We start from the raw sequence: 19,304 nt of genomic DNA on the forward strand, positions 1-19,304 counted from the left end.
TATGTGTTCATGATTCATAAGTAAGGTCGTCCCTGGCTTCTTCGTTCGTTATTTTGGTAGCCCATTGTATTTTGACAGGGGCATCATTTAGGAGGATCAGAGGGTCAAATGCCCCCCCACTCCTCCAGATTAAGACTTAAAAAATTAATAATTGAGTAGGAACCGTTTTTTTTTTGTAATAGCATAAGCGCGAAATTTTCCACAATTACATTCTTCTTTTCAGTTACCCATCAAGGTACCTACACTACTAAATTAAACCAGACAAACCCGCGAATAAATAACGGAAAATTTGGATTTTTGTGCGAAATATCAATAACTAGAATTATACACCATCTATCAGAATGTTACGAAATAAGCACTAAAATTTGATTCAGTATTGTTAAAACTTGTATGCGACATTAGTTTCAGTCGCTCGGTAACGATAACATCTGTATTTGCTCTACAGAAGTTGCATAATATATACTCACTTTTACTATCTCTCATGACTATCAAAAGAAGATCGATTTCTATAGCCGAGTGAAGCAAAGAATGAAAAAATGGTAATTTGGTAAATGGTCATTGATTTTATGAAACCTCTTATATGACAGCACACAACATAATTTTTCAGGAAGACGAGAAAATTGAAGGGGTGAGAATGATATAGTCCTAAGCCACAACGCAAAATTTTACAGGAGAGCTTGTTAAATGTTTAGAGTCCAGTGCTAATAGGTGCGGTATCATAATTTCTTCAATGTATATTTACGTCATTTGTTAAGTAATTTTTATAATATTTTACTAGTAGCTTGCCCATATGTGTAAAAAATGAACTCGCACAAAAGACACTTTTGTTAAAAATGTGGCTTTGGACTATCTCATTCTCACCCCTTGAATTAATTAAAAATCAATGGGCCTACATAAGAATATGAAGTATTTCGGTAGAAACGTTGGTGAATGTGGAGAGTGAGAGATGATTTTCTGCGTAAGCCTACACGAAAACACTTAGACTGTCGCATGAATCTTCGTGCGGACGTTGTACAAACGGCAATGGTAAAGGGTTGTGGTTAATCCTCTTACCAAGTATTTTATTTCCCCCTGCTTGAAGCCAAGCACTCGTTTCAAGCACTGCCTGCTAGATTACATGCGTCACGACGAGTCCATTACATATATGAGCCGTTCAAAGCAGAAGTGGCGTAAGTCAATTTTTACTTACACCACTTTTGCTCTGAACGGCTCATATAAACTAGGCTAATGATTCGGTCGTTATTATACAAATTTAAATGACATGAATATATATTTTGCCTGTAAATGTATATACGAAGAGCAGAGAGATTGAGAGAGAGAGAGAACAAAAACAAAGAGAAAGTAGGAATTGTATTTTGTATATTATTTATTTGAGCCGTTCATAGAACTACAACGTCTTTGATTACAACATGGAGGGAAAGCGGTCATTTTAATGTTGCCGTTTCTGTCCTAGTACCCTATACCACGGTCTAATTTTAAAGACCAATTTACATAAAAAACAATGTGCGATTAAACAACAATCAGTGATCCGATTTCTTGTATTGGACTACATGAAACCTGCACAGACATCTACTCTATAAAGCAAACAAAAGTCATCAATTTTATGCACCGCGCCAATTTCAACGATATTACTGGGTTCCTAATGTTAACATACATTTATATTGTATTTAGAAACATAGACACGAAATAAAAAATGTTTCAGTGGCTATAAAATTAAAAATAATTAATGTCATAAATGTGTCTTTTTTCAAATGTGGCTTCTAAAATCTGAACTGTGTGTTCAACACGCACACGCGCACACGCACACACACACAAACACACACACATACAAACACACACACACACACACAGAAGCAGCAGCAGAAGACCGGGAAATCATTTACGACAGAGTACCGAAAGAGGATATTATAACACAGGAAAAAGAAAAAGGAATCGAAATGTGGCAGCAACAATGGACAGACTCAAGGAATGGAGCAATAAGTAAGGCTTACTTCCCATCAGTGAAGAATAGACTACGACAGAAAATTCCCTTCTTCCCAGAATTCACTGCAATAGTAACTGGCCATGGAAAGCTGAGGGCATACCTTCACAGATTTAGACTTTCAAACAACCCGATATGTCCATGTGGAGAAGAAGAACAAACTGCAGATCACGTCGTATGCCAATGCAAAAAATTATCTAAAGAAAGAAAGGAAATGAGTAAAAGAATAAGAAACATTGGCGGAGATTGGCCTACGACCCATGACAAGCTAGTTAGCAAGTATTTGCAAATATTCGTCCGTTTCATCAGCTCGATAAACTTCATGACCTACAATAATATGCCAATTAATCATGACAGATTGCAATTAAAATATTATATTATACGATATCATAGTATGTATGAAGATTATAGCTAAACACGTGTATATTATAATACGCTAGGCACTGTAAACTAATGAACTGAAATTACAAAGCATGTAGTATTACTATATAATGGGGCATGCAGTTAATATAAAAAAACACACACACCCACACCTACACTCACACACACACACACACACACACACATACACACGCTGATATTTTCAATTTTTAAGAATTTTCTCGCTTTTGTTTTGATTGCAGTCATAGAGGAGACATTTATTATTTTTCATAAATGCGATATGCAATAAAAAAAAATGACGGTATGAAATAAGCTACACTAAAGTAAATATTACGTAACTGATTACTACTGTTATTATTACTTGTATGCATTTGTCACTATTGGCAGTGTGAAAGAAAAAGTCTCATGACTTTAACTCTGCCAAAATAAATAAATAAACAAATAAATACATAAATAAATAAGTGCATGAATGAATGAAAAAGTAAATGAATGAATGAATAATGAATGGCTAAATAAATAAATAAATAAATAAATAAATAAATAAATAAATAAATAAATAAATAAGTGAGAATCACAACAATATGGATAATACTTTAATAAAATTACACCAAACCGAAATGTACATTACGTTCAAATAGATTGTTCTTACGTTCTGTGTTGTCAGTGCTGCATTGAGTTGATCTAATTGTACCGCACGTTGTTCAGCAGTGATTTCAGCATGGTCCTTACTATGATACAACGTATCATGTCTTTTAAGATTGAATCATTGTAACTCGTTCAATGTGTTCGAAAAATGCAAATCTCAGACAAACTGAAAACGGTGGAGATTGGTATAAGCCTATGCCCATAATATTGCAGACATACTAATAATTTTAGTAGGGCGTGTTTTGGAATCTATTAGCAGTAAGTGGCTAAAATTTTAATTCAATATGTGCTATAAGAAAACGATAATTTTACTCAAAACCATTGGATACAGCCAAACTTCTTTTGTACTTCTACCTACAAGACGAGAAATCGAAATATAATAATAATAATAATAATAATAATAATAATAATAATAATAATAATGATAATAATAATAATAATAATAATAATAATAATAATAATAATAATATTTATTCTGGCGAAGTTGAAGGAAATCTATTTTCCAATTATCTTTTGCTTCTTAAACTGACCTTTCATTTCATTTTATTTTCAGATTGAGCATCAGAATTTGATTATCAATGAGTCAGTTCTCAGGCTGAGTTACCGCATTTCTATGCAGATAGCTAAGATTGACATAGTTTAAAAACAATAGGTTACATTATTCATGTTCGAAAATAGAACGCTTACATAACAAAGTTCACAACGTATCTGATTACTCCAGTGGCAGCCTATACGCCACTGATACTGCGTTCATTGCGCTGCCGACTTTCATTGCTCTCGCTTCATCAGGAGCAAGAGTGCGATCATACGGGCAAAGCCTGCACGGGTCTGATAGGGCATTCGATGTAATTGCAACAATGCTGTAAATAAATGCTCCTAGCGGTGACTATAGAAATCTTGTAGTACGTAATAAAGCAACGATTAAATTTGCAATATTGAAAGTCCCGAAGTAGCTATATTTTGTAAATACAGTGGCTGTTTCTGATTTGTAGTAAACAATATAGCCCTAGAGGTACGACGAAAGGTGTTTCATAAAAATCCAAGTTGCAAGAGAAAAACATGCAACTCAGTGGTTTAGGGTATTGCAAGAATCTGTGGAATAGAAGTACCATACCGAACTATTGCAAATTGGGTGAAAGTGAGGCATTTTGATGCTCGAACCCACACTTTCCGAAGCCGAAATTGTGACAGAAAAGCTGAAAAAGTACAAGTCCCCAGGTATCGATCAAAGTCCAGTAGAATTAATACAAGAGTGCAAGAGTGTGGATATGCATTATCTAGTGAAATTTGTAAGCTCGTACTTGTTATTCGGGAAAAGGAAATTGTACCAGAACAATGAAAGGAGTTTATAATTGTACCTATCTTTAAGAAGAGTGAAAAGACTAACTGTACTAACTTTCTAGGAATATCACTTTTATCGTACAACATTTTATCCAATATTCTTTTAAGAAGAAAAATCCATATTTAGATGAGCATAATCAATGTAGGTTTAGGCGTAATAGATCGATTATTGATAAGATTTTTTTATTCGACAGATATTGGAGAAAAAAGAGAGGATAAGGACACAGTACTTCAATTATTCACAGATTTCAGAAAGGCATGTGACGCAGTTAAGAGAGAAGTTTTATATAATAATCTTATTGAATTTGGTATTCCCAAGAAGCTAGTTCGATTAATTAAAATATGTCACAGTGAAACATACAGCAGAGTCCGTATAGGCCAGTTTCTGTCTGACGATTTTCCTATTCACTGCAGGCTAATGCAAGGAGATGCACTATCACCTTTACTTTTTAACTTTGCTCTAGAATATGACATTAGGAAAGTCCAGGAGATTAGAGAGGGTTTGTAATTGAACTGGTTACATCAGCTGCTTGTTTATGAGGATGACGTGAATATGTTAGGAGAAAATCCACAAAATATTAGTAAAAACACGAAAATTTTGCTTGAAGAAATAATGAGACAGGTTTGGAAGTAAATCCCGAAAAGACAAAGTATATAATTATGTTTCCTGACCAGAATTTAGTACGAACTCACTGTATTCTTCACCTAACGTAGGAAACATGTGGTCATATTGATTTGCAGATTCCTCTGCCGAGAAAAGCGTAAACTAAAGTATGATGCTAAAAATTTGGTTTATGAATAATAAAATCCTCTCTGTTTAAATGTAATTAGATAAAAAGTGTAATAGCGACGGTTCACTAGTATCACACCCATCTGACATTTAAATTTCTCGACTGAGTGCAAGTGCTTTTTAAAATGGATAGAAATATCACTTAGAAGTGAGATATCGAAATGAAACTTTCACTACATGATCTTCATGTAACACTAGATTTTTTGGTGGCAAAATTTAAAAACTAAAAATTAACCAGTATGACCAAATTTCAGTAGCGCCTCGCCTTCAGGTTAAAACTGACCTAGAAGGAGTGTCAAGGTGCTGAAAATACGGGAGTTTCACCAGCATGTGTAGAAATATAATGGTCTGTCTGTACAAAAAGTCATTTTATTCGAGGCTATAATATTTTGCCAGAGCGTATCTAACAGCATTAACAGCAACGGAGTCTGACGTACAACTAGGCAACGTTATTATTGTGGGTTTACACGTGCATGGATTTATTGACGCCAGTTAATACGCCAGTCGTACTTTTGCGCCAGTAAAGGTTTATACAGGTTTCTGTATTTTGCCTCGCCAGTACCATTTTCATGTGCAGACAGCTACCTGAATGTTGCACAAGGACATAATACATCCAGGGAGGTTGAACTTTTCCTTGGCGCTTGCCCAATAGTCGCAAGTTTGTTGGTTGAGGAGATGATTTATAACTTGGAATAAAGAAATAAACATAAAAGAAGATTGTATATTATGGGTGAAAAAGTGGATTGTTCGGAGGGAGAATTTAGATACATCTGCGAGAATTCCAAAAGAATTTTCAAAACAAGATACCTACTAATGTTACAGATGACAACAAACAATTGATAATCTACTACAACATGTAGTACCATTATATTCAGAAGTTTGATACCGACATAAGAGATGCTTTACTTCCAAAATTGAAATGGGAAATTATATTACTATATTTAGCACCTGGAAATTCTTTTGCTTCATTATAAAATTTTTGTTTCTGCGCTTTACGTATACCTGTGGTATGGAAGAGAAAACCTAATGGCCTTAACACCACCGGAATAAATGAATTTATTATTATTATTATTATTATTATTATTATTATTATTATTAATCATTATTTGTTCATAAAAGAATAAAATCAGCAGTAAAAAAGGTCGAATTTATCAGTGACAGGTTATCATATTTAGTACTTAAGCGTAGATGGTGCGACATCATAGTTATAAATGCTCACGCCCCTACAGAAGAGAAAGACAGAATATCACTTTTGTTGACGTCGTACAAAATTTTGTCCAATATTCTTTTGAGAAGATTAGCTCCGTACGTATATGAAATTATTGGGGATCATCAGTGCGATTTTAGGCGTAATAGATCGACTACTGATCAGATGTTTTGTATTCGACAGATAATGGAGAAAAAATGGGAGTATAAGGGTACAGTGCATCAGTTATTCATAGATTTCAAAAAGGCATGTGACTCGGTTAAGAGGGAAGTATTATATGATATTCTTATTGAATTTGTTATTCCCAAGAAACTAGTTCGATTAATTAAAATGTGTCTCAGTGAAACATACAGCAGAGTCCGTATAGGTCAGTTTCTATCTGATGCTTTTCCAATTCACTGCGGGCTAAAGCAGGGAGATGCACTATCACCTTTACTTTTTAACTTCGCTTCAGAATATGCCATTAGGAAAGTTCAGGATAACAGGCAGGGTGTGGAATTGAACGGGTTACATCAGCTTCTTGTCTATGCGGATGACGTGAATATGTTAGGAGAAAATCCACAAACGATTAGGGAAAACACGGAAATTTTACTTGAAGCAAGTAAAGCGATCGGTTTGGAAGTAAATCCCGAAAAGACAAAGTATATGATTATGTCTCGTGACCAGAATATTGTACGAAATGGAAATATAAAAATTGGAGATTTATCCTTCGAAGGGGTGGAAAAGTTCAAATATCTTGGAGCAACAGTAACAAATATAAATGACACTCGGGAGGAAATTAAATGCAGAATAAATATGGGAAATGCGTGTTATTATTCGGTTGAGAAGCTTTTATCATCTAGTCTGCTGTCAAAAAATCTGAAAGTTAGAATTTATAAAACAGTTATATTACCGGTTGTTCTGTATGGTTGTGAAACTTGGACTCTCACTTTGAGAGAGGATCAGAGATTAAGTGTGTTTGAGAATAAGGTGCTTAGGAAAATATTTGGGGCTAAGCGGGATGAAGTTACAGGAGAATGGAGAAAGTTACACAACGCAGAACTGCACGCATTGTATTCTTCACCTGACATAATTAGGAATATTAAATCCAGACATTTGAAATGGGCAGGGCATGTAGCACGTATGGGCGAATTCAGAAATGCATATTGGGTGTTAGTTGGGAGACCGGAGGGAAAAAGACCTTTGGGGAGGCCGAGACGTAGATGGGAGGATAATATTAAAATGGATTTGAGGGAGGTGGGATATGATGATAGAGACTGGATTAATCTTGCACAGGATAGGGACCGCTGGCGGGCTTATGTGAGGGCGGCAATAAACCTTCGGGTTCCTTAAAAGCCATTTGTAAGTAAGTATTATTAATCCTGTTCCAAAGTGAATGTTACAATATCAACGTTCTAGCCAGAAGTTCATATATCATCTACACTGCAGTAAATAGAACACGCGGACAGTTTAAAATACTTGGGGTGTACTATAAGCAGTAACATGAATTGCTGCCAGGAAGTCAAAGGGCATAGGAAGCTTTTAACAGAAAAATGAGTATCTTCTGCTGACCTCAGGAAAAAGAACTAGGTAAGAGACTATCTAGTGAAGTGGCTTGTATGGAATGTGGCATTGTATGGGGCAGAAACATAGATATTACGACGAAGTGAAAAGAAATTCCTGGAAACATTTGAAACGTGAATATGAAGAAGAATGGAGCGTGTGACGAAAAATAATGGTGAAACTGATGAGGAAGAGAAAAAGATTTTGGCTTTGTCACTGGCTGAGAGAAAACTGCATACTGAAGGAAGCACTGGAAGGAATGGTCAAAGGGAGAAGAGTTCGGGGCAAAAGAAGATATCAGGTGATAGAATGGGGCGGTAGTGAACATGTGGTTACTGTACAGGAAAAATGTTCCAGGGTATCCTTTGTTGGAATTCATAAGGAGGATAACATTGGTAACACTTTCAACTCCAAAGTTGAGCTCCCCAAGGACGTCTGTTTTGCCGAAGAAACCATCACTGATACCAACTGAATTGCGGTATGATGGAAAAAGTCATTTGGTGCAATTTCAGGACAATCAAAGGCTCTGTGGAATATGCAAGAAAAGTGCAAAATACAACTGCATCAAATGTAAAGTTGCCTTGCACTCAAAAGACTGCTTTCTAAAATTCCACACCAAGTAGGATAATGTGGATTACTTTTGTATTTATGGATAATTTGAAATAAGTGTTCACAATTTCTGACTATTTATGCCACAATTTATTCCATTATGATTTATGGAAATAATAATTTAGTTTCTTGCAAAATTCAGTGTAAATTATTTTACATAAGGTACAATGGGGTAAGTGGAAACTTGGGAAAAGTGGAACCTATAGCTGTTACGTTAAAACTATTAAAGCCTGGTGAAACTATTAGGTAATAATGAACTCAAAAAGTAAATTAGAATTTATATGCACTAAATTTCATTTTCATATATGATTCTCTGGCACTGTCATTCGTTAGGTTCCATTTTCCCCATAGAAAACTATGGGTTCCACTTATCCCAGTGATTTTACATATGCTTGAAACCTTTCCAAACATACCCATAATCCAAAACAGTTATTTACCCTGTCACATTCCACATAATTCTGTATAGAACCTTCCAAATAACATTGCTATACACCAACGCCCAGCGTTTGATATATCAAACATAGAATAAAAGGACGTAAATAACACTATTTCGAATTCTTTTATATTTTATATTCTTATTTGGCATATAATGATAATCTCTGAGAGTTTTCACAAAAAAAAAAATCGAAAAAAAAATTCTCTGGGATATAATGGGTTAAGATGTATGGGTCATATACAGAGGTTAAAACGATGGCGGAAAATAGGGAAGACTGAAGTTTGCTAGGTTTGCAGTGAAAGACCTATCCTTAGATAGACAACTATGAATAAATGAATGAGTATAGTATTTGCATAGGTAAATAGCATGCACACGCATCGAAATCTCATTTTTCAGTAGATGCACTTAGCCCCTTTTGAATTTCCAGTCTTAAATGATATATAAATTAAGATTGTAATGTGTTTATACAAATTTCTCAAAATTTCTGAAGACTGTCTTTCTCTCAATTGCACCACTCGGTGCAAAATTCTATCACCAACTGAAAACCATGTTATTTTGGCTTTGTTGATGTCATCTGATCCACCATCAGATTTCATGTTACTTGTTACTTTTCTTACCCCCTAAGTATACGCATCCCGTATGAATTTTACTTTTGATTTCACTTCGGCAATTCCAAATCCATCAATTTTCGTTGCCCTTGCCATGTTTTCGTAAGCCTCCACTCTGGCATCTCTATTTTTTTTTATAAAGATTAGAGCTCACATAACACAAACACTGGTGTTTTTCATATACGTCAAGAAACGTCAAGAATTCCACTTACTCATTCTTATAAATCAAATTTACAAAACTTGATGCAAAGGCATCAGCGGACTATGTACTGTACAATACTGGCGTCCGATGAGAAACTACATGTTTACACGTGCAACAGAGACGTCCATTTGCGCATGCATCGCCACTGGCGCACTGAAAAATTAGAGTGCCACTAACTTTTCGAAATATTGCATGCAGTGTCTAAACTTGCACGTCAGTAAAAGTTTACACGTGAAAGATGTTTTTACTTGCACGTCAATACCTAATGGCGCCAATAAATCTATGCACGTGCAAACCAACCATTAAGCGCGAAAAGATGTGTTCTTTTGGGCAGCTGCAAGGCCAAGCCTCCATTAACTTCAGTCCCGTGAAAAGCAGTATAATTTTGCACAGATTGATATAAAATAGCTATTCGTACGAGTATATTGCAGCTATTTCTAATATTAGAAAAGAAGAATGGTAAAAGATCCTTAGTACCTACCGAAGAATGCGAAATGAAGCAGTATGTATGTTGTTGAACTTTAATCTCATTTTTATATATAGACATATTCTTTATCATTTACATAACATTTATCAATCGTAAAATTCTATAGTTTATCAACATGATCCAGTTATTGATACGCTGACAGTGGGAAATTGCAATCGTAAGGAATGTATATAATTCTAAGGTTACAAAAATGGAAAGTTTATCATGACTAACGATGTGTGGGATTCTCCATGGCATGTAATAAAAAAGTAGTAATTATTCATCTTGTTATGATATATAGCCTAGTTGGATTATCTTTATGTATTTTTATTGGGTTATTTACGACGCTTTATCAACATCTAGGTTATTTAGCGTCTGAATGAAATGAAGGTGATAATGCCGGTGAAATGAGTCCGGGGTCCAGCACTGAAAGTTACCCAGCATTTGCTCGTATTGGGTTGAGGGAAAACCCCGGAAAAAACCTCAACCAGGTAACTTGCCCCGACCGGGATTCGAACCCTGGCCACTTGGTTTCGCGGCCAGACGCGCTGAACGTTACTCCACAGGTGTGGACTATTGTCTTTATTTTCACTTCCATTTATGATACAGATAGGAGTCAAATTCATGTGCTCAAGTACATAATTTTTAATTTTATATACTTAAAGAAAATGTTGAAGATTAAAGAAATTTCTGTTTTTAAATTTACACATTTTAATAATATTGAGTGAAGAAAACTGAAATACATTCCCACTATTTTAAGCAGAAATAAGATTACAAGTTAACTTTTACGTCCTATTTTGCTGCCATTTAAGCGAAGTGTCAAGCTGCGCCGCTGCCGGCGGGCTGTAAAATTATCAAGTGAGCCACTGTTATAAGTAAAGGGCGGAAAAATGTGCGTTATGCCTTTAGTTCAGTATCAACGGACTATACTGTTGTCAGTCACTCACGTAAACAGCGGCAAGAGAGTACAGTCTGGTAATGAGAACCTCATCACTTCATTCAATCGATCTATAAATACTGGAATGAAGTTTTAATAAAATTATTATGATTTAAAAACTTAACTCAAATGTGAACTGCTACCGCCTGGATGTTTAAAGGATGCATTACACTGAACCACAATACATCCGTAAATTATCGAAAGAGAAAGTACGACGTCTCTCACTCAAACAGTTTTTCCAACATCGAAAAGCTTCTTTCCGTGTCACAAGATGTTAGAGGTGCAAACGAAAACAGCGCCGTATTATGTCTTTTTTCCCTCCACTCAAAATGTTACACAATTTTGCAGAATTTGTGGAATTTTTCACCTCTAAAATGTGGATTATCAAGTTTCTTTAACTGAATATTTGCAGAAATCATCATATTACATAAGTTCACATTAAATTTAGATTGTATATGTTTTCCATTATTTGATGTCGAAGATCTTTGTACATTTTCGGTATGTTTCTTGCTGTTACAATGACGCTTTATGTAATATTCCCTATGTACTTTAATTTCACATTTGCGGTCGGCACAGAAAATATTTTCCCTTGCGGAATCAAAATCTCTCTTCCGTATTTATTTCTTACACTGCTTAATTCCAAATCCTTCGACTCAGGTATTTTAAATCACTTTTACACAACACTGCCACCTGCACAATATTGTAAACACACGGCTTTCTTTCCCATACGGCTAGAAGTTGACACTGAAGGTCATTTGTTGCTTCCTACTTGTACTGCCGCCCTCTCGTAGTGCATTTATGTTATTGCGCTTGTACCTGTGACGTCATCCATACTTCAGTCCAAACTAACCTGTATCGCGTGGTAACGCACATTTTTCCGCCCTCTAGTTATAAGCAAAGCTGCAGTACTTTGGCAGTAATGTGCGTTAAGTAATAAAATATGCAGCTTTATGTGAAGGTTTGTTCGTATATAATTACTGATCGTGAGATGAACCAGTGTACAAAAATACTTCAAATTAGAATAATATGATCCATCTAACAGATTCGAACCGGGAAGTTAGAAAATCTCAAGGGAAAATTTCACGTCCTGGTGATAAAAATTTCTAATGAAAGGATAATTTTGAGTTTAAGAAATATAGGCAATAACGTAAGGAAAGGATGTGCCCGTGCGGACACTAATGCAGTGTAAGGGGGAACATTATGCCTATACTTGACATAGGGCATTCATCAAGGAGAATTTGGACAACACCATGTTTACTAAAACTAATTTTTTGTCTTCTCTCGAAATTAGTACGTCTCATTTCCGGAGCGGAATACTACAAAGTTATTAAGTTAATATTGCTTGTTGGCCATGTAAATAGGTTTATGACAAAGAAATTGGCCCCCATCCCATTCTGTTTCTGGACGTGGCTTGGTTTCATCTCAATTGGTGTAGAAACACCAATATTAACACTTGAGTTCTAAAGACATCTCGTTCACAACTTGTTTTTCCGTGATGCAAAATCTACGCGTTAGGAAAAATACAGTTTCTTAAAGGAAATTTTTACTACCGATAGATATGTGACAGTGATTTTCGGCATTCTTTGTTTTTCTTCTTGGCATGTTACATAGTAAGAACGGTATATACATATATATCCATATGAGGTCTCGCCGTCCAAATTAAATACAATGACTATAAGTAGCCATACTGGAGATATATCTATTAACTTGAGAAAAATTCGTTCCGCACAGGAAATCGAACCCGGGTCCTCTCAGCTCTGCGCGCTGAGCGCTCTTTCCAACTGAGCTATGCCGGCCGAACTCTTCTCATTCATATCATCAATAGTCTACTACCTGCATTTTTAAGACCTATACGTCACGTATGCAGGAGCCCACATTTAAATGACTTTCTGGCCATTTTCGACAACTGTTTATGAATAGTGTTGACGTTTGACATATACATATATATTCATATATGAGGTCTCGCCGTCCTCATTGAATACATTGACTACAAGTAGCTATACTGTAGATATCTATGGAATGGAATCTGCAGGATAAAAACTGAGAGAGAGCGTTAATTTCCCTATTACAGGAATGTTAAAAAAAAAAAAAACTAGCATACACAGCCAACAAGTGCTTACAGTGTTTTAAAGTATCCTAAAACATTTTATATTCATCTGATTATATTTATAGTTTTATATTACTTTTAAATAACTTTTAAAATGTTTTAAATTGTACTATATGGACTGCAAATGATTTTGACTTAATGTAACATGTGTATCATAGACCGAATTAGGTTAAGTTAGAGCAATTCACTTTAACAAGATCTGAAAATCATAATAAGTTCTATACCATAAGGCAAGGTTTTCATCATAAATGTTTATTTAACACTCTACATCTGAAGATGATATAAATGTATCGAAAACGTTAATGTAAATTATTAACTTTTAATATAAGCAAAGGTGGCACAGTAAATAAATAATTATAGTCAAATATTAATAGCTTATCGGCATACCACAATATGAAATTAATTAACAGAGCGAGCTCTTGGGTCCTGCCGCCGACCTTTGCGGTACTCTTTCTATATATAGAGCTCTACTTCTTCCGGGATATACCTACCATCTACTGTATGACAGATAACTATGACAATATGGGGAAATCAGAACTATAATAAAATGATGGTATTGGTTTAATATAATGTATTAAATTGTACACAAATGATCTTATATAACAAGGTGATTGCTCTTATCTTTACAATGCTGTAAAGAGGTCGATCGCAATCAGTTAACTTCAATATTTTTCCATTAAAACTTACCTCTCTGTTCGCTTCGGAGTGCATGAACTGCTTCGTAGTGGCCATTGCTGTACACTGATTTCAGATTCACTGTGAACAGACTTCTTAGCTGAAGGGAACGCGCAATACGGGACATTAAAGATTATTGAGTTCATGGGGTGGCTGAGTTCGAGTATAATTCAGGTCTGGATTTTTGTAACTCAAAAATCCATAGTTATGCTTACGCACAAGATCGCAGTTAGAGTCTTCTCGAGATTTTTCCGTTTCTCCATGTTAGTCATCAACAACATTTCTTCATATCTCCATTCCATTATTATTCTCCGATCGGCGGTTGACGATGCACGGAGTGGTCTGGTTTCGGAAACAGCGGAGTTGCCTGCTGGAAATCTGAATACTCTGACGATGTGGATTGAGAATGCTGCTGACTAGGAGTTAAATAAAACATGTACAAGGCCGCAGTGCAGGGCAGTACTGACCTCATTCAATAATAGGTTATTAGTTCGTATTATTATCAGTATATGCCATAAATCTAAGACGCCTGCATCCATAGCTTTACTTCCCTCCCGTAGGAAATGACACAAATTTTATATCTCTTTAAAATCGATCGCCGTGGGCCGAGTTTGAACCCGCGAACTTTAGATACAACGGCCAGCACCGTAACCTCCAGACCACCGAAGACGATGGGCCGGATGGTGTGACATGAAAAAGAGAACATGAACATGAAACGTGTAGGCCTACTTCCATAACGGATGGGTTGAAGACAGGCTCAGGATAAATAAAATAATCTCTCGCTCTACTAACGTCGTCGTCATCATCACCATCATCTTAATCATTATTATCTTCATTATAATCACAATTTCTCAAGGGGACAAGGTACTCAGAATCATAAAAAAATGAGTTTTTTCTTTTTAAAATAAATAACTGTATATCCGAAAGAAAATTAGTTAATAATGGAGTTCGACAAGGTTGTCCACTATCACCAACTTTATTTAATATTTATATAAATGAAATTATTTTAAAATGGAACCAAATCTACACATCAGGAATCAAAATAACCAGTGCTCTAACATTAAATACCTTACTCTATGCCGATGATCAAGTCATAATTTCCAATTCAGAGGATAATTTACAAAGAGGATTGTATACATTAAATGAAATATTAAAAGATTTTGGGATGGAAATTTCAGCACAAAAATCAAAAGTAATGGCATTTTTAGGACAAGACCCAGTGAGAAGTAAGATAATACACAATAACCAATGCCTCGAACAAGTGCAAAATTTCAATTATCTGGGTTGTGAAATATCTTATCAAAATGAAAAAGATGTGAACAAGAAAATTACCAAATTTACACAAATTCTAGGAATAATAAACAATACATTAAAAGCTAAATTAGTACAAAAATCTACAAGAATAAAAATATATAATACACTAGCATTACTCACCCTTCTATACGGAAGCGAGATTTGGACATTAAAGAAAAAAGACATGAACAGAATCAAAGCAACGGAAATGAAATTTTTCAGGAGAACAGCAGGATATACTCTTTTAGACCGAAAAAGGAATGAAGAAATTTTAGAACAATTAGAAGTAGAGTCAGTAGAAGAAAAAATCACCAGATACAAATTCAATTGGCTAGATCATGTAAGAAGAATGGAAAATTCAAGAATCCCAAAAATTATGATGCAATATAAACCTAGAGGACATTGTCGACCAGGAAGACCGTTAAGAAGACTGCTAGATGGGGCCGAAACAGGTCTACAGAGGCCTAATTCGTGAAGGATGATGATGATGATTAAAGGAAATAAATTCTCTGAATCTTCCTGATCAAGAATATATACTGTATAGTTTTATAATGTTACGAAGTGCCTAACGTAAAAAAAAAAAACAGTTTTTAATTGAAGCGGGCATACCATTAAATAGGTAGTGCCACGCTCCTTCACTGAAATGTGAATTTTTCTGCTTTCTATGATGATAGAACTTTCGGGAAAGTTCGTTTCTTTGTAGCACAGCTATTGCCAGCTCTGTTGCTCTACTTGAAATGAATGTAATGGCTTCTTGTGTTTTCATTTTGAAGTAAATAATAGTTTATTTGATGTTCGAGTTAGTTCTTCAGTGTTATTGTGTTACATAATTGATGTTTTTGATCACAATAAACATTTAAAATGGGTTGAAGTAATAGCTATTGTAAGAAACGTACATTTGTGACAATCAATACACTAAGAAGAATAATGAAGAACACAACCTCCAAACTCCATGCGATAATCCACCTGGAGAGAAAGAACTCTGCCCTTCAGTGTCCAGTTCCTCCAAGAGAAAACTCTCCTACCTTCATGAAAATGAAAACGTTGTGCAGGATGTAAATACCAGTACCGATAGTGTTGTAAATAACAGTAATGATGTAAGCCTAAATAGTAACGGTAATATTATAATAAGTGTAGATTTGTAAGTAAGTAAGTAAGTCAGAAATAGATGTTAATTTTTAAACGCGGTTTTCTTAATACAACATTTTTATGTATATATGCACCTATATCTGAGAAACTATTAGTGTTACAGAGCTGAAATTTTGCACGCTCATTGTACATCATATAATGACTTAATGGTAGCACTTTTACATTGATATAATATGTATTACAAGTTTTAGATATATTTTTGTGTTGAAAATTTAATGTTTTTCTTGGTAAAATTTTGTAAAAGTATATTATTTTTTTAAATTGATAAAATCGAGTTATATTAATAATTTTGGTAGTGAACGTAGATAACTATACAGGGTGTTTAAAAAATACGGGGCATAATTTCAGGTATGTATTTCCCACATGTAGACAATCAAAATAGTTCATCACAACATGTGTCCGGAAATGCTTTATTTCCGAGTTATGGCCTTCACAACATTGAAGTTCACCGGAACCATACCTCATGTTTTAGAAGAGACTCCACTGATCAATCGTCAGCACATTGACTTCTTGCATGATGGCGCTCCTGCACACTTCAGTCGTACGGCTCGCCGGTACTTGGGTCGAAGGTTTCCTGATCGATGGATAGGTAGAGGTGGCCCAATTGCTTGGCCTCCACGCTCACCTGATCTAAACCCTCTCGATTTCTACTTGTGGGGCCATTTAAAATCATTGGTTTATTCGTCTCGGTGCCTGATTTGGAATCCCTTCGGAATCGAATGGTGGCATGTTCTGAGGACATACGCAATACTTCTGGAGTTTGGGATCGTGTTCGCAGGTCAATGAGACATCGATGTGAGGTCTGTATTCAAGCAGGAGGTGGACATTTTGAACATCTTCTGTAATGACAACGACCTGCGGAAAGAAAAACGTTCCGGTGAATTTCAATGTTGTGAAGGCCATAACTCGGAAATGAAGCATTTCCGGACACATGTTGTAATGAACTATTTTGATTGTCTACATGTGGGAAATACATACCTGAAATTATGCCCCGTATTTTTGAAACACTCTGTATTGCAAACATGAATGAAAAATGTTAGCCATGTAGACTTGCCAGTTTTCAGGAGAAAGGTGCATGAATTTAACAAAATTTTTCTTAATTTTTTCATTTGAATATATTTTTTTTAAACTCAATTATATCAGTTAATATAACAAACTAACCACCAATATAATCCTAAAAGCATAGCCTATAGAGTAACATGTAAAAACTTGAAAATAACATCTTTTATACTTTCGGAGAAATGACCACTTAAAATCAGCATTGCGCACTACGAAAACACTTAGACTAGCTTGTCCCCTTAAAAGTTGCGCGCTTTGTCCCGTTATATCCTCCCATTTCCGAAGGGTCAGTAATACTGTGATTCCGTGTTCATGTGATCAACTGATTAGCACGGTGCAGGATAACGCAAAATTGGCATCTCGGCCCTACGAAATGAAGATACTTCTGTAGTTATCTTTAAGGGATCGAAGTGAGTCCCCTACATTTCCAGTCGAAAAGTTCGATCCACTGCAGTGTCTATCTTTATAATTGCATTAATTGAGGATATAGTTCCAAAAACCTCTAAATTCACTTTTTCAGCATAATGATTTTTTTATCTCGTTGCAATAAGGATTAATGCATTCTATTGACACATAGTGAAAAGTTCATCTGAAAAATAGTTACTTTTCCAATATCCTCTAAATACCTAGTCATCTCAGAATAAAAACAAAAGCAGTAAAAGTTTTTCGTTTCCTGAAAAATTTATTTGAATCGAGCAACTGCACTTCTCAAGTGTAAATGTGTAGGCTACTTACAGTTCAAATTTTCGCATATTTCTGTGCATATTTGTATACATTCTTATTATTTGTAACTTATTTGTTTCGCATGCATGTCCAAGGTTTAGTAATAATATTTATGAATTTTATCCGTCATACTCATAACATTCACTTGACGTACTGACAGCAAAATCGCCAGTCATCCGGCGTCCATTAAAGTTGTCGCCACTTGGACGCATAATCATGTGGCTTACGAGATGATCTCGTGATTGTGGTGGCGATGACTGTCTTATATAAGGTGCACTCTGTATGGTGCACCTATTGTCACAGATAAACAGTTGCACGATGATGCTTCAACTGTGGTGCTGTTGCTGTCTCGCCGCTCTCCTCGTCTACCAGGTGCAGGGGCAATGTCTCGTCTCCAAAGAGCAGGGGAACGTACAAGGCTCCCAGATGACGTCGAGGAATGGACGAAATTTCTGCTCATTCAGGGGAATGCCGTATGCTGCACCTCCAATAGGACCACTTCGATTCAAGGTGTGCTATCACAGTCTACTATATACAGTCGCGAAGCTTGAGGTGATTTTTTGCAAATCTCGTGATAAAGCGCTCCAAGCGGTTAGCAACTAGAAACAATAGACTGTCCACGGTCGACTTTGGACTGAATCGTATTTCCATCGAGTGCTAGCTCGTTGCGTATTTCACATTGATGCTTGTGAAATGTTCGTTATTGGTTGTAATGAAAATGTTAATGGCTAAAATACAATAATTGGAATAATAATATTTTACTAGAGACGTAGAAAAATTAAGTTTGTTTTAATGAAATTTATTGATCACGTTTTATTTTCAATTCTGGTGGGATTATTATTGCCTAGGCCTACTCTTTTTTTCAAAGGATATGTTTTTAATTACAGCTGTTAATTTTGTTGTTATTTTTATTTGTTACTTTACTAGAGACGTAGAAAAAGTCTGTTACAATAAAATGTATTAATCACGTTTTATTTCCAATTCTGGTGTGATTATTATTGCTTAACCTCATTCCACTACGTAAGCCTACACTACAAGTACCGGTACACGTAAGTTAATCCATTAATTCATATTTCCATTATTATTGTTGTAAAGGGAAATGAAAATTAATATTTATTGGTTTCATAATTAATTATCGCTATAATCTTGAATG

At 35.4% G+C, this 19,304-nt stretch overlaps 1 protein-coding gene across 1 annotated transcript in view; it reads left to right on the forward strand.

Annotated features, from left to right (window-relative positions):
- Window positions 1-18,436: 18,436 nt before the first annotated feature.
- The window catches only part of LOC138705174 (juvenile hormone esterase-like), a 58,330-nt gene continuing 57,462 nt past the window's right edge, over window positions 18,437-19,304 (forward strand). The window contains exon 1 of the mRNA XM_069833879.1: window positions 18,437-18,661. Within this exon, the coding sequence (XP_069689980.1) occupies window positions 18,470-18,661 (192 nt within the window). The 5' untranslated portion in view covers window positions 18,437-18,469. The remainder of the gene's footprint in view (window positions 18,662-19,304) is intronic.

The sequence above is a fragment of the Periplaneta americana genome, chromosome 8, assembly GCF_040183065.1.
Source record: "Periplaneta americana isolate PAMFEO1 chromosome 8, P.americana_PAMFEO1_priV1, whole genome shotgun sequence".
In the NCBI taxonomy this organism is placed as follows: Eukaryota; Metazoa; Arthropoda; class Insecta; order Blattodea; family Blattidae; genus Periplaneta; species Periplaneta americana.